Source organism: Miniopterus schreibersii (genome assembly GCF_964146895.1).
Source record: "Miniopterus schreibersii genome assembly, chromosome: 4".
In the NCBI taxonomy this organism is placed as follows: Eukaryota; Metazoa; Chordata; class Mammalia; order Chiroptera; family Miniopteridae; genus Miniopterus; species Miniopterus schreibersii.
In genome coordinates this window covers 85,062,174-85,086,179 of record NC_138105.1, presented here as the reverse complement: position 1 = coordinate 85,086,179, position 24,006 = coordinate 85,062,174, and the positions used below count along the sequence as shown (strand labels likewise).

Sequence of the window (24,006 nt, the reverse complement as noted above, 5' to 3'; positions counted from 1 at the left end):
GCCTTAGGCAGACTCCCCAGAAGCCCAATGGCAGAGCCCAGCAAAGGGTTCATGGGCTGGGCAGGGCAGGGCAGGGTTCTTCCCTCACCAGGCTCCACCCCTCACATGCAACAGCTGTACCCAAGATGGGAGACCAGCCAGGATTGTGCCTTTTCAAGTTTTTATTTTTGTACATTTTTTTGTATTAAAAAGAAAAGCATAATTACCACAAATTACAAAGGACTAAAGCAGACTAGAATAATGAATGAAATCACTTCAGCCTGGAAAGCAGATACTCTCAATAATATTAATGTTATAATACAAGCTCATTCAAGTATTTTACATTGTTTGTCCTTTTAAATGTGATATCCTAGCACATGGTAAAGATAATGTACTGAGCGTAAGGTGGAACCTTCTCCGCAAAGCCAGATAACAAGTTTTCCTCTCCAGCGAGTAATGGGCTGTAAGTTCCTATCTTCTCTGCCTCTGCCGGCAACATGGCTGAAGGAGAGTGGGGTTGGGGCAAGTCCAGGGACCCTCCACACAGGAGATACTTTGGGGTCCCACTCTGGAGGACACCAGATGATCCAGACTGCTCTACCCAGGCTTTTGGCAAAAACCACCCCAACCCTCCCTAGCTAGTTGTCTTCCTTACCCCTCCCTCCCCACTTCCAGGGCCTTCTGAGCAGCTTTCTTTTCTAAAATCAATCACCAGGAAAGGGGGGAGGAGGGGGGCTACAATTGAACAAAACAAAACAACTTTGACATAGGGGCTCAGCACCTCAATATGAGCCCCAGGGGTCCAGGATGGGGCAAGGCCTGGCAGCCCCTCTCTACTGGTGGTGCATCTGCTCCCAGGTTCAGGAGGTGAGAGAAACCTGTCCCTAGCAGGGCTGAGACACACAGCCCTTCTGGTGTTTGATGCCCAAAGGTTTTGTTGGCATGGACCAATCCTGGAGGGATGCAGGACGAGCAGAAGGATCTGGGCAGACTGTTGCTTTGTGTCTCAGACCCTGGATCCCCACGGGAGGATGGTGGGTATGGAGTGGCAAGCCCTGATGGCCCTGCCACTCCTGGCATGCTTGTCACAGATACATCGGTCCTAAATTCAAGTGTCTTCAGAAAGTGAAGATGTAAACTACTCTTTGCAACATCAACTCCTAACATGTTACAAAAAAAAAAAAAAAAAAAAAGGAAAAAAAAAGTCTCCTTTCTCCCCACCCTCAGCCTGTGTTGAGATGAAGTCCTCACCTCATCACCTCCAAGGGGCTTCCTTTCTGGGGTGTCTGTGGGGAGGGGTCAGGGAGAAGACAGCAGCCCCTGACCTAGGAATAAACTAGATCAGAACCCACAGCCTCTCCCCACACCCCTAAGGCTTCCTTGTGCCCCAAACCCAGCAGAGGACAAACACTGAGGTTTCTGTGGTGCTGGATACAGTACAGGGCTAAGCGACCTGAAGCACAGGGGAGACAAAGCAAAAGGAGGCGGGCGCAGGAGTCCAGTGTCTGGTACAATGTGGGGCAGGCACCAGACTGGGCAGAGAAAGGCCTCAGATCCCACTGTCAGAGCGGAGATCAGACACTCATCCTTGGCTTTTGAGACAACTGGGTCACAGGACTGAGATGGGTTTCCCAACATACTCACCACTGGGAGGGCAGAGATGAGGGGGGACAGGCCAAAAGCAATGAGGTGCCCAAGATAGAGGCAAGCCCTTGCCAGCCTGGGATGCTGTCCCCTCCTCCCAACCTTTGGGCCCAACATGGGAGCAGTTGAAAAAGAGGGCCATGAAAGTGCCAGCGATCGAGCACCACCACCACAAACTTTCCAGTGCTGCCTGGTTCCCGCTGGGGGTGAACGTATTGCCATCCCACACCCAACACAGCCCAGTCTGCGTGGGTCAGTCCTTCATCACCCTCCCCAGCTTCAAATGCCTGTAGACTTCAGCCATTCCACTGTCACTCACAGCCCAATCCAAGCAGTCAGTGGCTGGAGAAGTCAGGTATACTCTATGTCCACATATACCTTCCTGCCGCGAGGCTTCTCCAACTGGCAGGGTTCTCCCCAGCCCTCAACTCCTCCACTCCTCATTCCCGGGCTTGCAGAGGGGGGTGCAAGATGGGGAGACCCCAGCAGACCCTAGCGGGGAGAAAGGCATCTTTCTCCACCTTTATCAGACAAAGCCTCCTTGAGGTCTCAGGTCTTCCAGGGCAACATGAGAAACACTTCCAAGCCTCAGCTGCCAGGTGTTCACCTTCCCCCTCTGAGGTGGGGAGACGGGCAAACTGAGGACATGTGTCCCAGACCCAGGCCAAGGCTCTTCTCCAACAGTTTGAAGCAAACTTGGCCTTGGGATTCCAAGGGTAGGACAAAGGGCGTCGCAGCGGGGAAGGGGCCTGGAGTGAGGCAACAGCAAGCAGAGCGAGGACACAACAGTGGCAGCAGTGTAGACACAGGACGTCAGCTTCAAACGATGCAACAGCAGGGATATTTCGGGCATGGCTCTCATTCGAGCCACACCCAACTCTCTTGCCTCCAAGGCAGGAGGCACTGTACATGCAACTCAGTCCAGAGGAAGATTCTAGTCGATCCAGCCCAGGCACATCCAGAGAAGGTGGGAGCTCTGAGTTGGCTCCACCGAGGAAAACAGGCATTTGGGTATTTCAGTTTCCCGCTCCACAATAAGGCAACTTTTAAAAAAATATTATTTCCAAGAACAAAATAAAACAAACAAAACAAATTCCAAGGGTAGGAGAAAAACATCGCTTGCTGTGGATTAGGTGGGGGTTTTCTGATTTTCTTTTTTTGGTCTTTTATGGTTGGTTTTTTTTTTGTTTTTTTTGTTTTCCTTCTTCCCCAAGGATGGAAAGGTCAGAGAAAAATAAAATAAATCATCTTTCAATAGTCTTTTTTCTGGTATGAGCAGCGTCTCTCTGGGCTGGGAGCAGGGGGCGTGGAGAGAGGGAAGAGGCCAAAACCTCCCTCCACCTCCTTTTAGATCCTTTGGTTTCCTTCTCCCAGAAGATGGCAGAAGGGCATGGTAGGGACAGCAGGGAGAACATGGTGATAGCAAGGCCCAGGTGACAAGGGCCGGTGCTCGTGGGGCCCAGTGGTGCTGCAGAGCCTTCCACGGGACAGTGCTGGGCAATGGGGCCCACAGGTCCTTCTTGTGGGCTGCATAGTTGGCTTGAGGGGGAGCAGGAGGCTGTGGGGTAGGGACCAGGGTTGCGGCCTATCAGCCGTGGGCAGGGCTACAGAGTAATTTTGGTAATCCAAATGAACTATCAATAATTTAAAACTTGATATATATATGTATATGTATATATATATATATATATATATATATATATAAATCTCCCCCCGTTCCCTCCCCCCTTAGAAGAAGACAGGATGTGAAGAAGAGTCATGGAGAGAGGAGGAAGGGGATACGTGGAGGCTCCTGCCCAGGGGTACCTCTGATAGCCCAAAAGGTATACACACTGCTACTCAGCACAAAGGCCCATCCTAATGACTCTAGGCCTGTCCCTTCTCTGTCCCCTCTCCTGGGACTGGGCGCCCCCATGGACTCTTGCCCACCCTCCTTCCCTCCAAACCCTCAGGGCTAAGGGGTTTTTCATCACTTTCCCAAAGTCTGTGTGTCTGAGTGCTGGCTTGTCCATTTGGCATCTTCCCGTGTGGGCTGGCCGGCGGGTGGTGTGGGGGGTTGGCTGATCACGGTAGCGGGCCTGCTGGAAGACTGGGAGGGGCACCGCTTCCTGCCCTCACCGCCACCACCTCCTGCTACCACTGGGTGTCGCTTGTGGTTGCCCTCTTCACCCATGGGGGGCTGTAACAGAGGAGGGAGTCACAGGTAATTAGGGGGCACTACCCACACACCCTCCCCCACCAGGGCTGTCTGTATAAGAAAACTCCTATTTCCCACCTCCAAATGCTATATAGATAATAGGTTTAGCCCTAAAAATGAACTACCAGTTTTAATGAGCATGTTTGCCATGCTAGGGTGCCAAGCACTGTACTACTTTATGCACTTGGTCATGGGGTCTATACCACCCTTGGATGCAGACATGATCACTGATACTGTAAACTGAGGAAACTGAAGCACTGAAAAGTAAGCTGCCCAGGGTTCCATAGCTGGTAATCGATAAGGACCAGATATGGACTGGGCGTGTCCTGCTGAAGCCCAGGCTGTTATCCACAGGAGTTTCTGTTCCTGTTATGGCAAAGGGTCACTGCTCAGGAGATGACACTTGCAGTGTGGCATGCAACAGGCTGAGACGTCTCAGCTCAGAAGGCCGAGGCTCCTGGGGACTGTCTCGTCCCTTCAAGGCCCCAAATAGGACACTGCTCTAAGAGTCAGACCATGATCCAGTCTGGCAGCACCACTACCAAAGGTTTTGTAACCATGAGGAGGTTTTCTTCCCTTTCTGGGTGTTAAATCTTGTTCTACCCTAACTGGTCTTCCTATTACAAGGGCTCTCTGCACATGTCCCTCCCAAAGGAGGGAGTACACTTAAGGATGGAAAAAACTCTATTCCTCTTCATACTGGGAGACCTAGGCAGTGCAGCCACTGCCTCACTTGGTGGCCATGGGCTTCAGTCACGGCCCAGGTTTAACAATAAACCTTGCCTACTCCACCACTTTGTAGAGGCTAAATGAGGACAATGCAAATTGTACAGCACACAGCACTCAATCAATGGCAGTTTTAAAAACATACTTGCCTTTTTCCTAAAAGGTCTCAAGGGACTAATAATGTAGTGGCATGTCCCCACTACATTATTAACTCTAGTCCCTGAAGCACCTCGCACAGAGACATCCAATTACTCCAACTACCAATTTCCTTAAAAAATCCAGTAGCAATAACCCCAATCCACCACTGGATGTCACTGTTGAGTCAGTGCTCCAAGAAGACAGGGGCACACTGGCCTGTGCCCCTAAGTTGGTTGGAGCAGTCTTCCTGCACACTGAAAAGTGGTGGGGTTTGATTTCTGATCAGGGCACATACCCAGGTTTCAGGTTTGATCCCTGGTCAGGCTGCCCATAGGGGAGCCAACCAATCGATGTTTCTCCCATCCATGTTTCTTTCTCTCTTTCTCCCCCTCTCTCCCCGGTTCCCAATCTCTTATAAATAGATGATAGATGATATAGACAGACAGACAGACAGACAGACAGACAGACAGGAGAGTGGGGTGGAGGTACAGGAAAAACAGAACATAATTTATAAACTTTTGGGGTTAGAACTGGCCTCTTCCAGAAAGAACATAAACATTTTACTTTGGGTACCCATTCTGATCAACTAGGGCACAGTAAACAAGGAGGGTTGCAAGATAAAAGGGGAAGAGCATTATGATGGTTTAGCCATTTCTATCAAGGGAAGGGAGAGGGAGGAGCAACCATATAACCCCTTCCAACTACCCCCCACCGTCTACTTCTCACCCTGGATTTTACAGAGGAAGACACTAGGACCAAATTAGAGCAGGCTGTGTCCCCGGGCCAGTGGCACAGCTGAGGCCAGAACCCAAGTTTCCTGATCTCCGCCCAGTTTTCTTTCTAGGACAACCAGAATGAGAAAGACTTTCACTCACATCCACTCGGAAGTCTTCGAGACGTCGGAATTTGCCGAGGTATTCTTGAAGTTTGGGGTCAATATCCAAATTTTTGGCTTTGGAATATTTCAAGAAGGCCCAGAATTTCTCCAGCCCATAGAGCTGACCTGTAGGGAAAGAGGAGAGAGGCAGAGAGAAGCTGAGAATAAAGGAGCTCAGAGGAGACTGAGGTGTGATGTGACAGACCCACGCCAAAATGGGGAGTGAGGGGAAGAAGGCCTAGATGACCAGGGCTCACAGAGCTCCAATTGTGGCTCTCACCGGCTTCGTAGTCCTTCACGGTTTCTTCCTGAAAATCCTTGAATATGTCCAGCCGGAACTTCTTTTCTAGGCCATAACTATAGTATCGAAAAAGGCACTCCAAACCATATCTGCAGTAGAACACAAGTCAGGGAAATCAGGACTCAGTTTCATCTTAAAACAGGGAAATGAACCCTTGTAACAGATGAACTGTGAAAGAGTTTGAACACAATGGATTATCAAGGAAATGGCAAATTCTTTAAGAAGGCTAATATTTCATGCTAGTTGAGTGGGTCCTACATTAAATGTTTACAGTCTGCCAGGGGTGAGCAAACTCCAGTCAAATGAACAGCAGCCCCCTGATCACACCATGTTTACTCCAATTCATTTGTGAAGTGTCATTGTCTGCTTTTCTGCTGTAAGAGCAGAGTTGAGTAGTTGCAGCTGAGATGACAAAACATAAAATATTTGTCTGTCCCTTTGCAGAAAAATCTTGACAATCCCTGAGATAAGCTCTTTGCAAAGACATTTGCATGGCAAGGACTACATGCCAATTAGTAGGTCTTCATTTATTTGATTCAGAAATTTCACTTCTAGGAACACATTAGAGAAACGGCCAAAAATGCAGTTAGATTTTACAGAAATACCAAAACTGTTCATAGTAGAATTATTAAACAAAATCTAAATGTCTAAGAATAGAGAAGTGGTTAAGAAAAACATGGTGCCCGGCCACCGTGGCTCAGCATTTGAGCAAAAACCTATGATCCAGGGGATTGCAGTTCAATTCTGGGTCAGGGCACATGCCCGGGTTTCAGGCTCAATCTCCGGTAGGGGGCGTGCAGGAGGCAGCAGATCAATGACTCTCCCATCATTGATGTTTCTAGAGCTCTCTACCCCTCCCTTCCTCTCTCTGAAATCAATAATTTTTTTTTTTTTTAAAGAAAGAAAGAAAAAAACATGGTAAATTTGTTCAATAGAATAATATAAAGCTATTAAAAATTACAACACTGATGATACTGACAAATGCTTATGAGATATTATCAAGTGGAAGACATGTTTCAAAGTGTTAAATGTAGAATGAGCCCATTTTTGTAAACAAATATGTAAATTTTACATCTATGCATGCACACAAAGTCTAGAAGGGCATACACTTAAATATAGCAACACTGGTTATCTTTGGGAGTTGGAACTTTTCAAGTGACCTTATGTGTATTATCTAAACTTTCAGACAAAAACACATAACTTCTATAAAAGGCAAAAAAGTCAATTATTTTAACAACATGGAAACATGTTCATGCTTATACATGATAAATAAAATACAAAAAGGCATTCACAGGATGATTTAAAAAACATGAAATACGGCAGAGCTTTAACACTGAGGCATGTTTCCCCCTAGCTTCCTTAAGCACATCTATACTTCTCAAATTCCTTAGAGAACACATTTTACTTGGGAAAAAGAAAGAAGAGTCTAAAAAGATTTTTAAACAGTAAAATATTGAAAATTACCTAAGTATCTATTAGGAGACTGGTTAAATAAATTACAGTACATCCATAGAGTGTAAGAACATACAGACTATATAAAAGGAACAAGAATGTCATTTATGGGTGGATATCGAATTATCCTTTTTTTTTTTTTTTTTTTAAGAGATGTTTCTTTTCTTTTTTAAATATATCTTTATTGATTTCAGAGAGAGGAAAGGAGAGGGAGAGAGAGAGATAGAAACATCAATGATGAGAGAGTCACTGATTGAGCCCACAACCCGGGCATGTGCCTTGACCGGGAATCAAACCCCGATTGCCTGGATCCTAGGTTGACGCTCAACCGCTGAGCCACGCCCGGCCGGGCTTGAATTATCTTTAAAATATAGCATTAACTAGAAAATCAAGGTGCAAAAGCACATATAATAGAGGACATCTTTTGTGTAAACAAAGAGGTAGAGGTGAGACTACATAGGTGTATGTCCTTGCTTACATGGGCAAAATGTTTCCAGAGAGGACCCACAAGATTCTAACATTACTGGGGGACTATGGGGAAATGAAATAGATGGCAGGAGAAAGGGATGAGGAGACTTCTCATTATATAATCTTTGAACTCTCGGAAACTTTAACCAGTGAATATACTATCCATTAAAAAATAATACATTTTAAATGAAGTATATACACAAGAGATCTCCAGTTACAGTTCTGGAAGGGACCCACCAGGGACCACTAACTACCCACCAAGCACCAGCCAGAGCCCCCACCCCAACCTCACTCACCTGTAGCCTTCTTTGGCATCCTCCAGAGCCAGCTGCTTGAACTCCTCATACATCTTCTTGTTAAAGTGATCTCGGAGGAAGAAGGACCAAAATCGAAAGAGAGTGTTCATCTCCTGAGACTGGCCAATGCCCAAGCGTTTCCGCTCTGATGGGAGAGAAAGACGGAAAGACATCAGGACCAGGCTGCCAGTGCTTCAGAGGACAAATGGGTCCTAGAGCTCAAGGACCATGGTCCTCTCTCCAGCACCTCCCAATTCCCTTGCTCATCGCCTGCCCCTCGGTCTTTCAGGATATATATCATGGAGCACTAACTACCCTGTGCGGGCCCTGCTGCAGGGCTCTGGGCCTGTGCCTCACCAGAAGCAGGTGGCAGGAGCTTCTGAACCAGGTCATCCTGGTCTAGCTCTTCACCTCAAACAGTACTGCACTCAAACACAGTTAGAACAAAGAAAAGCATGAACAAGTAACTTGTACATTCTGACAAGTTATAGTCTTCATTACTGATTATCAATAATAATTCCAGGAGTTCTACAATATTAACAAGTACAAAGTGGTAACATTTAAAAACAGTACACAAAAAAGCAAAAATAGATAAATCTGATTATCATTAAAAAAAATTAAAAATCTTTGTGCTTCAAAGGATACTAACAAAAGAAAGACAACCCACAGAATGGGAAAACATATTTGCAAATCTCATATCTGTTAAGAAACTTGTATCTAAAAATTACATAAAGAACTCTAACTTAATAATAAAGACAAATAACCCAGTTAAACAGGCAAAGGATCTGAATAGACATTTTTCCAAAGAAGAATAAACATGGCCAACAAGGAAAAATGTTCAATATTATTAGCTATCAGGGAAATGCAAATCAAAGCCATAAGGAAGTATCACTTCATATTTACCAGGATGGCTATGATCAAGACAGGCAATAACAAGTGTTGAGAGGATGCGGAGAAATTGCTGTTAGGAAAATAAAATGGTGCTGCCATTGTTTTGTTTTTTTAAAATCCTCACCTGAGGATATTTTCTCCATTGCTTTTCAGAGAGAGTGGAAGTGAGAGAGAGAGAGAGAAACATCGATGTGAGAGGAACACATCAACTGGCCGCCTCCTGCATGGCCCTGAACGGGGCCGAGGTATGAGCCGTGTCCCTGGCTGAAATGTGGGAACCTTCAATCTGAGGGCTGACACTCTAACCACTGAACCAAACTGGCCAGGGCACGGTGCTGCCACTTTTGAATTTCGAGTTCCCTCAAAAGGTTAAACATAGAATTACCATAAGACCCAGCAATTTCCACTCTCTCACACAAGACAAATGAAAACCTACATCCACACAAAAACTTGTATAGAAATGTTCATAGCAACATTATTCATGATAGACAAAAAGTGGAAACGCAAATGCCCATCAATTATGGATGGATAAACAAAATGTGCTATATCCATATAATGGAATGTTATTTGGCAATGAAAAGAATGAACTACTGATAGATACATGCTATATCATAGATGAACCTTGAAAACAATGTACCGTTCCATTAATACAAAAAGTCCAGAGATAGAGAATAGGTGGGGTTGTATAAGCCTGGGAGGAGTTAGGGGAAAGGGGGTGTTGGGGAGTTACAGGTAAGGGGTCGGCTTTCTTTTTGTGGGAATGAAATGTTCTAGAATTGTTTCTGGTGACTGCATGGTACACTTTATTTTGTGTGTGTGCGTGCACCATTCATGGAAGTACTGCAATACCAGGTCGATGTGAAGAGTGGATAGAACAAGCTCCTATTCCATCTCCCTGTTCTAAAAATCCATTTAAAAAAAAAAAAAAAAATCCATTTAATATATTATCCTCGGACAGAGGACGTAACAGATATTAAACTGATAAGAACAGATACTACACTTGATCTTAGCCCAAAGGCCAAGATGTAATGTATTCAATACTTTAAATGGGTGAACTGTATGGTATATAAATTGTATCTCAGTGAAGCTGTTACTCCACATACACATGCATGCAGAGGAAGTGAAGAGGAAAGTAAGGTGAAGAACCAAGCATTTAGCAGCCATGCTCTGCTGAATGAAAGGGGTCAAATGAGGTAATAATTAGAAGTATTAAGATTAGTTTCAGTACTTTTACAGCGAACATGACAGAAACCTATAGTTAAAAGGCATCCCCTTTTGTGATAAAAGGAAACGTGAGAGCACCTAGAGTGGTTCTTTCCTTTACTATCATCTAGGGCAGGGTTAGCAAACTTTCTTCTGTGAAGGGTCAGAGAATCAATATTTTAGGCATTGCAAGCCACATATCATAAATTCTATCATAAATTCGTTTTTCCCCCTCCACAACCTTCTAAAAATGTAAAAACTACCCTTAGCTCAAGGACTCTAATAGAGAAATAGGCTGCTGGCTGGATCTGGCCTACCCATAGTTAGGCAACCCGTTCTCAAGAACATACTCTGCCTCACACATACCTTTTGCAATGGACAGTAGACCACGCTGGACAATGGCTGAGTTGGTAGTCTTACCAGAAATAGGAAAACTCTTGATATCTTTTATATCAATAGAGGAAGATCAAGGAGCAGGAATGTTTTGAGTACCAGATTCTTTTAGCCTCCTTAAAACTACCTGGCTCGAGTCTAATTTTATTCCTTCTTGCTATGTCACACCACTTCTTGCTTTGAGGTCAAAGGAAATAGTCACCTACTCCACCAGCACTTATACTATGGATCTAAGTAGTGGCCCCAGAGGCTCAGCCCCTTCCCCCTGTGCTTCTTACCATTAAGGCAGCGCCTACGATACTTGTGGTAGACGTGTTGTGTGAAGCCATTTTCCTTGAGCAGCTCATGGGAAGGATGCTGGAACTTGGGCAGCGACTGAGGGGTACAGCCATAGCTGCCAACCGTAGGCGTCCCTTCTGAGGGGCTGGAGCTACAGAGGCCATGAAAGAGATAGTGTCACCAGGTTCCCCGGAACAGCTGGCTGTCAGGTTAGCAGCCACCCCTCTAGGTCTCTTCCATTAGCCAAGATCCAGCCTCTCACAGGGCAACAAATAAGGAGACCCAGGTACTGTGCTGGGCCCTTGACTTATATCAATGGATCTGACTTGCTCTTTGCATCAACCTTCAGAGTTTTACAAAGAGGTCGTTAAGACTCACAGAGATTGGGAGACTCATCCCAGGTCATGAAGCTATTTAAAGGCTGAGATATGCCCAATGCCCAAACCCAAACCTGAGCATTTAACCATTTATTTATCCTGAGTTAACATTTACCTTCCCTCAACGAGCTACTATGGGTTAATCCATCTATATTTTCCTTAAAACCATGCTTATTTTTGGTCTGGGCTATTTTACTAAAAATACACAAAAAAGAACCTAGGTCCTAACCCCAGCAAGCCCCAGGAATCTGTATTTTTATTCAACTACCTGGCTATCCTGAGGTGGGCAGCAAATATCCTTGTTTGAAGACAACTCAAGGATATTCTCTGAGAATCTGGTCCCAAGTGGCTGTGACACTGCTGTTTTAGAAAGAAGCCTTCCTCTTCCCAGAACCTGGATGAAGCTTTCTAGATGACTAGTGGTTTTTTTGGATTTAGATGAAAGTCCTTTTCTTTAAATTTTCTTACCAAAGAGGTTCTATTTTCTTGGTCCCATCGATCTCATGGCTCTCCCACCCACCCCAGTCAACCTGATCTCTCCTCCCCAAAGCCCCGCACCTGATGGAAGCAGTCCGGGGCCTGTGCTCTCGGGAATCCATCACCCAGCCAACATGACTCTCCAAGGGTGGGTTGGAGCTGTGTCTTGTCTTCCTTTTCCGAGGCATCTGCAAAGGTCAGTCCAGGACTCGTTATTTATTGTACTCATACAACTGTGAGGAGCAGCAAGCATTTTGTAGGTTTAAGATCCCCTCATATGTGTGTGCCGTCTCACAATTTACAAATCATTTTCATATCTATTATCTCATAATGTCCACAGCTAGGAGATGATACGCCTATTTCACAGAGGAAGAAGTCGAGGCTTGGGAGCGAAGTGATTTGCCCAAGGACCTACACCTGGTCAGTCTTCCTTAGGTCTTATCATAGCTCCATGGGGCCACCACTCCCACATACAGTCCATTTTGTAGAATGTAGTCACTCAGTCCCAGGTTGGGCCCACCAGCCTAAGAACACAGAGCAGGTGGGGAATCTGGTACTCTCTTGGTTTAGACAAGGCTGAAGAGAGAGAAGCAAAGCAATGGGATGCAGCAAAGTGGGCCCAAGACTCCTAGTAGCTCAGCAGGAGCGCCTCACCTTGGCATCTAGTGTCCGTCCTTCCTTTACCACTGGGTAAAACCGTGACGTCTGGCTTGAGTCTTTGAGCTGTGGTGTCCGGGGAGTGCGGGGGGTCCTGGCATTGCGGTAGTTTGGAGACTCTGGGACAGTGGTTGGTAAAGAGCGGGCAATGGTAGAGGGCTCAGGAGCACCGAACAACTTGTTGGCCAGGGCATCAGTGGGAACTGCAAGAGGCAGAGCAGGGTCAGCAAGCAGGGGTAGGCCCGTGACTGTCTATCCTTGGAAGGCCACCTCCCCTGTCCCTCCAACCCAGGCCAGGGTCCCCAGTGTCACCCTTCACCTTGCTGGAATCGAGGTGGCCCAGGAGGGACCTCCTGGTTGGGATCCACAGGGGGCTCAGGGGTTAGTGTGTCAAACTGCTCCCGGCTGATCATGTTGACTTTCTTGAAGTTCTCGACTTCCTGCTGCAGAGGATACGAGATGGGTGGGGAAAGATGTCAGTAAGAGGACTGCCCTAGCCTGTTTAGGAATCAAGATGTGCAGGAAGCTGGAGAGGGTACCTCCCACATCCACATACGTGGAATTCTGGTCCCCAGGCTCTCAGATGCCCCATTACCATTCCTCAACCCCAGTTACCTGGGCACAAGTGTGCTAACCCAGAAGGGTAGTATTTGCCCAGACCTATGTGCAACAGGACAGATTAGGACTCCAGCTCCCCAGGAACTCAATGCAGACTCCCCCAGATCTCTCACTGCTGCTACTCTCTCCTCACTTCCACTAAACACACTGCTACTTACTACACAGGCTTACCAAAGGCCCACCCACCTCCACATATACCTACTCTGTAAAAACCTGCAACAGAGGTTTTGACTGCTCCAAGCAGCAACGATTTTATAAAAGACCTATCTTTTCTCCATCTTCCAAGCTCAAAGCAAGCTTCTTAAAAGACTTTTAAACTTTTATATGTGCCTAAATATTTTAGAATAAAAATGTCAATCTAATCTTTATTCTAGACTGTCACGACCCTAAATATGGACACGCAGGTGGCACAGTAACCATCCTGCACACTGGCAGCTTACAAAGTGTTTAAACATCTTTTTTCGCTGTCCATGTCCCAGTCAGGTGTCAATTATCAACCGCCTTTTCATATTGAGGATAGTGAGGTTCTGTGCCCAAGGTCACATGGCTAATTAGCCTTCTTTCTTCCCATTTGTTATTGGCACCCCAGGCCCCACCCTCACTGCTACGTTAGAACTTACCTTGATCTGGGAGTACTCAGGTTCGAACTTTGCAGTCCACAGGTCCTGCTCATAGTAGAAGAGCCCATCATTAATGACCTTGGCCAGCTCAGCACTCATCTTGGCACGGGAGGTGTGGTTGCCTGTGCGGTCCCCCCCTGGGTGCCGGCGCATGTAAGGTGGTGTCTGAGTGACAATGAGGATCTTGTTGACATCTCGGTCATCTATCTCATAATCAGAGTCCTCATCAGACCAGGCAGTGAAGGTGTTCTTCCGCCCATCCATCTGCTCCATCTCCTCGTCAAACAGGAAATCTAGTTCCTCTTGCTCATCCTGATCCTTGGACATCAGCTGCTGAGAGGGCAGCTGCTGAGGCAGAGAGGTCTGGTGGAGGAATCTAGGCTCCTCTGACTTCTAACACGGGGATAAACAAGGGGAAAGAGAATCACCAGGGTGCCCTAGATCAGGTTCTATAGCTGTCCTACAATAGAGGTCCCAGCCCCACAACAATATATTGTCACAACTGTGCTCTAATAATGCCAGCAAGTCACATGTGCCTTGGAAGCAGCTTCATGGGGAGAAGATGTCCCACAGGATTCCAGGTTTCTCTACATACAGCTCACATTACAGTCATTCACCAACAATGAGATGACAAGTTCCCTACAGGTAGAAACTATACTCTCATTTGCCTCTATATCCTACACAGCACCTAACCTGGGAGGGGGCACACAGCAGTTCAGCAGGTTCAATCATCCATTTATTCATCTCTCCATACAGCTTCATGAGGCAAGACCCGTATCTGCCTTGCTTTTCATCTTATCCTCAGTACCTAGGTTGGGACCTAGTGATAGTAGTTCAACTATTTGATGAACGAGCAAACCCACTGGTATCAGGCCCTGTATGAAGAACCCTAAAAGCATAGTAATGAATAAGACAAAGTCCTTGAATTTAAGGAGCTCACAGTTTAGTGGAAAAAAAGGAAAAAGTCAACCACAAGCCATCCAAGTGCAGGTGGTATGGTGAAGACTATAAATAGGACTTGTGGGAGTACATAAGGAGAGGGGCACTTAACCAATGAGGATAGTCAGGGAAGACTCCCTGGAAGAAGTGACTATAGTGGTACAATGGAAAAGGGAGTACAGAATTCTAAAGACCCAAAGTCCAAGGTCATCTTTGAGGCCCTCTCACAAGCCCTGGACTAAAGAGGGCATAGGGAGTGGGGAGGTAGATGGAGCAAAGTCTGCTCCTGGAAAGGGGAGCAGTAATTTAGTTTGAGAGCAAAACACTTCTCTAACAGCAACCTCAATGTGTACTATTCATACGTTGCCTTACTATTTCTACAGCAGTCGAATCCCTCCATCTGAAGGCGGGGAAGGCAAACTGCAGCCTTGAGATATTAAATATGGGCCCGAAAGTCACTGGCCATCAGTGACATGAGATCTGTGTTCTAGTCCATAGACTAACTCTACATCCAGGCTATGAATCTGCTCCCAGTCTCTTCCTTTTTCTGAGGGCCTGAGGGGCTTATATAGGTGCAATGAAGACAAATTCAGGGAAAAGGCACTTAAAATGCAGTCCCAGAGATTCAGACGGGGCAAAAAGAACAGCTAACCATCAAGAAACTTGGAACACTGCTGCCAGAAGCTACATGATTTCCTCCTATGAAAATGCCACTCAGGAACTCACGCAGCTAGGGTTGTCCTGAGGGACCACTGACAATGGAAACACGTCACATCAACCCCCTGCAGTCACTGGTGACCTCAGCTCACATTACACCCTGAGCCACCAGCTTGCCCGACAGCCCTTCAAAGCCCAGAGCTCTATGTGATATTCCCTCCAAGCACTCCAGCCTGGGCCCTAGGACAGGCCGACCCACCTTGGGTCGTGCTGGGGAGGGCCGAGGCCTCTTCTTCACTTCAATCCAGTTCTCGGAATCCAGGTCAGGCAGGCTGGCAGACAGGCCCTTGGGCAGTGTCTTTAGGTTGCTGACCTCCTCTGTTTTGGTTGGCACTGGGGTGACTGCACGAGGAGAGCCAGGAGCCGACTCTGAAGGGTGGAAAGGTAGGGTCCTCATTCCTCCAGTCCTCCTCATGATGCTGGCCCTGAGGAGGACTGCCGGCCGGAGGGCAAGGGCAAAGGGAGGCACCAATATGCCAGCAGCGTACATACCTGTCTCCTTCTGGTAGTGCTGGCGGGGGACAAACTCAGGGCAGTTGAGCAGCTGGGAGAAATCGGTCTGGGAATAATCCACTATTGGGGGACCAGGAAGAGGCCATTTCTCCGGCTCCTCCCTCCTGCGGACTTTCTCATCAACAATCTCTACCACCTTGCTGTCTTTTAGGGCCTGCAGGAGAGAAAAAGGGAGAGGATGCAGAGGAAAGTCTTGGACGGACTGAGATTTAGAAGCCTGTAGATGACTGCGCCCCCACGAGCTTGGGTATGAGTCCAGGGCTGGTAGGAGTATTAGAACACTGGCACCACCTTCCACGACTGGTGGACAAATGAGATGTTCAAACTCGTAGGGGGCATGAACATGAAAAACACACCTGCCCTCTGACCCTGCCATTCTACATCCAGTAATCTGCCCAAGAGATTCTTGCACAAACAGGTGACAAGACACACACAAAAGGCGGTTTAGAGCAACATTGTGCATAACAGAAAAAGATGTGGGAACTTCCTAACTTGCCACCACACAGGCAATTTAAATAAATTATGGCATAGCCACTCAAGGGAACACTACTCAGACATTAAAAACAGCTTCACACAAGTGCTGAGGCGGAAAAAGCACAAAAAACAGGTCTAGGTGTGTTAGTATAAGATCCTATTGGTGCTTGAGTAAAAACATACAAATACAAATTTTTCTAGAATTCCCAGGTAAACTGTTACAGGTGTTTGTCTCTAGGAAAAGAGGTGAAGAGAAGAGAGGGGAAGAGTTTTCTTTTAAAAATATTTTAAATGGATGAGGAAAACATTTCAACATGTCCCAACATCCTCTGTTGGTGAGGCTGGGGAAAGAGGCACTCTCGCATACTGCTGGTGAGAATACAAAAGGCCCATCCCTGGAAAGAGAATTAGGCAACAGCTAGCAAAATTACATAAGCACTTGTCTTTTAGTTCAGCCAATCTTATTCTAGAAATTTACACCAAAGACACATGACAAAATAATGAAGAGATATATATCCAACTGTAAAAAGGATAGAGTATCTTTTTTATTCTATACTACTATGCTCCCAGATATACTTAGTGAAAACAACACAGGTGGAGAAATACATGCGTTATGTGTTACCATGCATGCAAGGAAGAGGAAGGAGACAAATATATATATAGAGGCACGTGCTTATTTTTTAATAGAAGGATTCCAAAAAGGTTACCTACAGGGGAAGAGAGGGGAAAAGGTGGAAGCGAAAGAATTTTAGGTCAGATTTCTATTGAATATCACTATGCAGATTTGGAATCATGTAAATGTTTTACATGAATGTAAAATAAATTAGAAATTGGGGGGTGGGGGGGAAGCAATCCACAAAACTGCAGAGCAAAATGAAACTATATCAAGCTAAAGACACAATACCCAAAGATTATTTCAAACAAATTGAAAATACAGTATCTGACTCTGTAAGTAGAGAAAAAACAAAACAAACCAAAAAAACAAACAAAAAAAACCCCCCACTTGTTTGTAGGTATAATAATAATGTGTATAAACTGTGAAGTAAAAATCCTAATGCTGATGTCATCAGAGTTCTGGCATGGAATAAGTCAGAGATCTTTAGGGCTAAGTAAAGACCTTATAGTCCTGAATTTTAATAGAAGCAAAGATTCTCCTTAAAAGGTATTTCAGGTAACACATGAAGATGGATTGACAGAATGAGAATATCAGCATTTGCAATCCCCAATGAAATAAAAGGCAATGATCACCAAGAGAAGATTCTATCACAAGAGGGAGAATCAAAGTATCTCTAAAGTACTCTTGAAAAGGAGTTGGGGGGAGGAAACCCCAAACCTGAATCTGATCAAGCCTCTAGATCACCAATTTACAAAAAATTTGGAGTATAGAACATGTTAAATGACACTACTGTGTCCTACAAGATAGTCCACAAGATATACAACCCTGTTTATTCAAATAATAAGTTACAAGGAAAAATGAGGGGAGGGGACATTTATGAGAACACATGGGTCTCATAAACTACTAGAAGAAATTTTTTTGGCAAGTGGAGTGAATTTGCAACTGACCAAGTATTTGGTAATCTTAAGGAATTATTAATACTTCTACATGGGATAATGATATTGTGATTATGTATGTATTTTTTAACAAGTCTTTATCTTTTAGACAGGTAATGAAACATGGATGAAATGTCAGGTTACCGGATACTTTCTTCAAAATAATCTGGGAGAGAAAACAAATTAGGGGGTAGATGGAATAAAACTGGCCATGAGTTGCAAATTGCTGAGGCAGGGCGATGAGTTCATTATACATTGTCTACTTTTGTACCTGTGAGAAAATTTCCGTAATAAAAGGGGGACAGAGGGATGGAGGGAAGAAAAAGGAGATAGGGAGAGAGGCCTTGGAACTTTAGCAGAAGTAATCAAATGGGGGCTCTCTTCCAAGGTTTCCTGCCTTGGTCCAAACTCCAGCTTTGTAAGTCAAGACCGTTCTTTCCCCTGCACCCCAGGCTCAGGGAAAGAGACATACCGCAAAGATGAGTGAAATGTCAGTGGTAAGGGCCTGCACTCGGTGGAAGGAAGCAATAAGAGTGATGGGAAGGAAACCGTCTGCATCCATTTTCCGTCGCAGGAAGAAGTCTCGCTCTAAATTGTCCACGCTGAAGTAGTATTCACTAGGTGGAGGGGAGAACAGGTATGATTGCTTTATCATTTACAAACAGGCCTTCCCTGTTCTTCTGTACACCCCAGCAACCTCACATAGCCTGACTTACCTCTGTGTCCCTAGTGTACATACAATGGTTTTAAGGAATGAAAGAAATGTTATCCTCTCATGGCTTCCCAGCCTTGGCTCAAACCATTCCCTCTGCCCTTCAGCCCCTTTGCATGCCTAGAAAACTCCCTCCCTCTTTGGCTCCTAAAAACACTTATTGAACTCTATGGGCCATGATCTATTTCCTTGTATGGCTCCCCCACTGGACTGAGAGACAATATATTGTAGTAGTTAGGAGCAAAGGTTTTACAATCAGACAGAAACGGATTCAACTATGTGCCTTGTTACTTACTAGTTGTGAGACACTGGGCAAAGTACTGGGCCTGTTTGCTCATCTATAAAATGGGGATAAAACCAGCTCAGAGGAATTAAGTTGACAACTGCAGGATTAAATATGAGAATGCCTGTCAAGCACTTAGCCTCACCAATAGTGAGGACTCAATGCTTGCTAGCATTCTGCACGGAAGGGGGTAGTCCATATATCTTCTTTCCATTTGGTTAGTGACAATTTATAATTTTCTTAAGGTAAATATGGTATTACTTCTGTAGTAAACAATAACTTTATGAAAAATTAGCTTAAAAGATGAGAGAAAGTTATCTTTCTTAGCTCCAGCTAGAGGAGCAACTGAAAGGCCTGTCCAGCCCTACTCTGCCCAGCTGCCAAACTCAGGCAGCCCCCAAACCCCTACCCAGAAAGAAAATTCCCACCAACTCACATCTGGCGCTTGATGTAGTCTTTGAGCAGCTCCTGATCCACACTATAAAGCTCAGTGCTGCTGACATTGTCGAAGTAGTAGGTGATGTTGTTCATGTACTTGGGGGTTCGAGGACCCTCTGCACCATCAAACTTTCGGTAGCTGAACTGGTAGTCAAAATGGGCTACAGGAAAAATGGGTGTCATGAGGGAGAGGCGATTCCTGCCCACTGCCCCCGCCGCACTCCCTGGGACATCCCGGAGCCCAAAGGGGCCTCACGTACTTCGAGTGCCACCCCGGCCACGTCCCCGGCCACGACCACGCCCCCGTCCACGGCCGCGGAAGGAAGCCCGTGCCCCACCAGCCCCATCACTCTTCACACTCGATGTCTCATCCTGGTCAGGCCAGGCAGGCTCCGGTTTGGTCTCTGGTTGCCAGGCTGAAGTGGGGGGGGCCACAGGCACAGGCATGTAGGTGGCAGGCTCAGACCCTATGAGAGAGGGCTCTGGGTCAGGCCTGAGGGTGACCCCAATACCCAGGCCCTCCATAGTAGGTGGCACATACCTTTGATCTCCCCGCGGTTAGCAGGTGTGTGTCGTGGCTCTGGCGGGCGAACAGGGCGGGAGGCCAGTTTCTCTCTGGACACTTCAGGCTTCATGTCTATTTGCAATGGGACCCACTTGTGTTTGTTCCCTGGAGGACAGCATAGGCACACGAGAAGGGCTTGAAGGAGGTCCCTCCCAGCTATACTTAGCCCCAACCTTCTACCCCTGCCCAGGGCTTCAGGCCTGAACAACAATCTGGTGACCTTGGGCAAATTCTTTTCCCATGCTGGACTTCATTTTGATGGACACTCCTGGGGGACTCTCAATACCAATTTCTCCATGGTCAGAGGACTCCCTTCTGGAGCCAGACACATGGCTGCCCAGAATCAAGACTGCACTCTCCGGGCTCCTTTTAGACTCATGCCAAAGTTCTGGCTATGGGAGCTGAAAGTAGTCAATTCCATGTTGAGTCCCTAAAATAAAGGCACTCTCCCCTTTTTCCCTTCCTGCTAGCTGAAATGAGTGGGTAATAGCAAGCCATGTTGGACGAGAAGCGCCAACACACCACAGCAAGATAAAAAGGAATCAACGAGTTGCCATTCTGGGCCTGGCCTACTTACACTGCGCTATCAGGAGAAAGAAACGTCCGTCTTGTTCAATCACTATTACTTTGGATATCTATTAGAGCAGCCAAACTTGTGCCCTAACCTTAGTTTCAGCCAGAGCAATGGGAACTCTTATCTTCAAATGAAATCTTTCACGGGACAGCAATATATTAAGACACACAAAGAATACTGAGGTGGGGACCTCACCTGTCTTGTGCACTGCTGGAGCCTCACTGCTCAGAACAGGGCTTACCAAATGCTTGTTTAATAAGAGAAGGATCTGATCGACTGATGGCTGAAGTGAAACTACTGGCCCAGAGGCCTACACCAGCCAGCCTCCAAAGGATTTCTCGGGGCTCCTGAAATTCCTCTGTAGCCCTCAAATTCTGTCATTCTGTAGTGCTGCCCTGCCACCTCCTCCCAAGCCGTGCTCCAAGTCACTCACCTTTCTTCTTCTGACACCCTCGCTGGCAGTCCTCGTCCCCGTTCTTCTCCTCCCCCGACTCATCCGACTTGGTTTTCGGGCTCTCCTTACTATCGCTCCCCTCTCCTTTCTCCTGTTCCTTCATGTCCTTTTTGGGTGGCAGCTTACGGGCAGGCTGAGATTTGTGGGGCTGTGGCTATAAGCAGGAAGTAAAGTGACAGGGGGGTGTGCTAAGTCTGCAAGTCTCTTGGGATAGATGGAAGGGAGCCACTGTCACTAGAAAGACAGGGCAGGAGTAGCTGAGGCATGCGATGGCAGGTTGGGCTGGATGCATTCTAAAGGTCCTGTTTTCATGCCTGAGATGCTTTCATTGGGGAGCGTGGTCACACAGACAGAAGGTGGGAGACAACCTGCCTCTCTGGCTTCCTTAAATCTAAGCAAAAGAGACAACCTCCAGGACAGAGAGGCTGAGGCTCACAAAGCCAAATGTTTATTTATTCCCTGCAACAGGACCACATCCAGGTAGTCTGTGGGATGAAGAAGATGCTGGCCTTCGGCCCCGTCCATACCAACCCTGTCTGCAAACTAAAGGCGAGTAGCCACAACCAGGGAGGGACTTAGACCGTCAGCCTAGAACAAAAGCATGGGGAAGAAGAGGACTGGCCAGAAGCCCCTCCTTTGCTGGGACTAAGAAGAGCTATAAAGCTTCCCCAAGACATGTGGTCTAGAGGCGGTACCTGGCCAATGACCACTTTCTGGCAATCCAAGTATAGTGATGGAGAACACAGGTTCTGGAATAATGCAACATATCTGACTTCCAATCCCCACTTGGCCATTAAGGACTAGTAATTAATCTCTCCCAGCCTTAGTGGCCTCATCTATAAAACAGGAATCATTAAAGCACCTATCTTGGAGTCACTGTGAGGGTTAGATGAAATGAATAGACAGCACCTGGCAGTCCCTGATACACAGCCAGGGCTCAAACGATGACTCTTAGCTATTTCTGTGCTGCCCAAATTGTACCAACCATTCCCTTTAAGGCAAGACCTAAAGCTTTGAAAGCTTGAAAAGCCAAATGTATACATGTAGACAGAGTTCCATCCTACCCATCCCTCTCCTCAGACTCACCTGCACACTCTTGTGGGCTATCTCTCCAGGTGTGGGCCAGTTGATTGCATCTCCAAAGTCACCAACCTGAAAAATCACATTCTGTGAGGGCTCTGGTGTGACCCTGCCTCTGCCATTCATCCCCTTGCCCAAAACACAGCTCCATCAAGAGATCACAGGTCAAAATCAGTCTTCCCACTAGGATCATCAACACAAAGAGAATCCAGAACTACCTGGCAGCTCAGAAGCACTCAACTAGAATAGGAAAGAGGTCACCATCTCCAGAAAGTCCCCTTGGGTTGCCTACTCCTATTCCTTACCTTGCTGCCTTTGCGCTGTTTAGGAACTGCTGCCCTCACCACCTTTGCAGGAACAGAATGTTCTGTGGGAACAAGGGAGAGATGGTTATGCAGAGCCCATGGGAGAGGACTACCACCAGCTCCTCACTCCTATCACCACTCCCGCTCCACCAAGCAACCTGTAGGTTCCCAAAGGAGGAAGACATAAAGGACACGTGCTCAAATGCCAATAACAATCTTACCAGCCTTTCTGAGGAAATCATGGAAAGTGAGCTCATGGAACAATTAGCAGCCAAAACCCCAGGAACTTGACTCTGAGGTGGGACGGCTCTCATAGCCCTATATCCCCTTGAAAAAAGGGCACTGAGACCTGGAGTAGGTCCATGGCAGACTGAGTCCATGCCAGAGTTAACTCTCAGATTCCTAAAGGAAAGGTAAAAGACCCTCTCTGGTTCTAACATTCTAGAAATCTGTGTGTGAGCAGACCTGGGCTAGTGATCACAGGGAAGGCAAGATAAAAACTCTAACTGGGCAATCAGTAAGTTCAGGGACCTCTTCTAAGCCCTCACACACCAGGGCCAGCTCTGTCCTCAATGGCCTGTGGTCAATGGGAAAGTTAGACACTCAGGAAAAATTCTGTCTGTCTACCTTCCAAGTTTCCAAAGAAAAAGTGAGGCCCCGTTTGACTCAATGGTTCTACTTTTAGGAATTTTTCCTAATGATACAAATTAGAAAAGTGTTACAAAGATGTCCACCAAAGTACTGTTTAATAATTTTTAGTCATTAAAAAGGTAACGATCTCTACTGATGTGAAGAGATAAATAAATGAGCCCGGCCAGCGTGGCTCAGCAGTTGAGCATCATCCAATGATCCAGGAGATCACGGTTCGATTCCCAGTCAGGGCACAAACCCAGGTTGCAGGCTCAGTCCTCAGCAAGAACATGCAGGAGGCAGCTGATCAATGACTTTCTCATCATTGATATTTCTATGTCTCTCTCCCTCTCTCTTTCTCACTCTGAAATCAATAAAAAAAAATAATAAATGAGAAAAGTTACAATCCTATTTTGGTAAAACAAAAAATGTGCATATGCACATATACATAGTAGAAACTCTGGAAGGACACATAACTAAGTAGTTATGGAGTTAAGCAGTATGTTTATAGTAATTTAATTTTGTTTGGAATTCTCTAGCAATTTCAAAAACGACAGTCATGAGCTTTTAAAAAGAAAAGTGTGTGTGTGTGTGTGTGTGTGTGTGTGAGAGAGAGAGAGAAAGAGAGAGAGAGAGAGAGAGGGTGTGTGTGTGTGTGTTAAGGAAGTGGCTCTAATAGGTCTGATCCCTTCTACACCTACACTTGTTTTCTCAACACGGTTCTGAAGGGTTTCTAAACCCTTCCTCCCCCAGAGACCCATAAGGCTCCGCTCACCCACTTCTCTCCAATCACTCTGTCTCCACTGTTGGCCAGCCATGCCAGGGCAAGAGCTGCCCCCAGTCTCTGAGCAGAGAAATTTGCAAGGCTGGTCTCAAAAGGAATGTTCTACTCCTTGATCAGACCCATGTTTCCTTAATGAGTAGAAAGAGTCCCTGCCTGACTCTGTGAAGTCACTGCATTCTTGGCTTCCACTCCAGACTGGAACCACTGGCCTCTCAAGACACCCCACACACCTCTGAGACATGAAGCCATGGAACCCAGGCCCACAGCATCCCCCCCATCCCCAGTGCTGGGCAGTGAAGAGCCAGAAATCTCAGTCCCTACAGGATGGAACCCTTAGGCCCAGAGAGCTATTTACTGATTGTCTTGCTAATACTGGGTTGATCCAGAGAAGCCT

At 46.3% G+C, this 24,006-nt stretch overlaps 1 protein-coding gene across 4 annotated transcripts in view; it reads right to left on the bottom strand.

Annotated features, from left to right (window-relative positions):
• Nucleotides 1-804: 804 nt before the first annotated feature.
• Nucleotides 805-24,006, bottom strand: part of LARP1 (La ribonucleoprotein 1, translational regulator) — a 78,966-nt gene continuing 55,764 nt past the window's right edge. For 2 of the 4 annotated variants that reach the window (XM_081134369.1, XM_081134366.1), the window contains exons 2-19: nt 22,199-22,260; nt 21,900-21,965; nt 20,793-20,967; nt 19,762-19,890; nt 19,481-19,687; nt 19,219-19,381; nt 18,260-18,404; nt 15,742-15,916; nt 15,449-15,618; nt 13,594-13,986; nt 12,675-12,798; nt 12,353-12,558; nt 11,780-11,886; nt 10,844-10,995; nt 8,079-8,223; nt 5,842-5,951; nt 5,560-5,687; nt 805-3,802 (exon numbers count right to left, since the gene is read on the bottom strand). In XM_081134369.1, the coding sequence (XP_080990495.1) occupies nt 3,593-3,802; nt 5,560-5,687; nt 5,842-5,951; nt 8,079-8,223; nt 10,844-10,995; nt 11,780-11,886; nt 12,353-12,558; nt 12,675-12,798; nt 13,594-13,986; nt 15,449-15,618; nt 15,742-15,916; nt 18,260-18,404; nt 19,219-19,381; nt 19,481-19,687; nt 19,762-19,890; nt 20,793-20,916 (2,688 nt within the window). In that variant the 5' untranslated portion in view covers nt 20,917-20,967; nt 21,900-21,965; nt 22,199-22,260 and the 3' untranslated portion in view covers nt 805-3,592. The remainder of the gene's footprint in view (nt 3,803-5,559; nt 5,688-5,841; nt 5,952-8,078; nt 8,224-10,843; nt 10,996-11,779; nt 11,887-12,352; nt 12,559-12,674; nt 12,799-13,593; nt 13,987-15,448; nt 15,619-15,741; nt 15,917-18,259; nt 18,405-19,218; nt 19,382-19,480; nt 19,688-19,761; nt 19,891-20,792; nt 20,968-21,899; nt 21,966-22,198; nt 22,261-24,006) is intronic. The other 2 variants (XM_081134367.1, XM_081134368.1) reach the window with 2 other exon arrangements.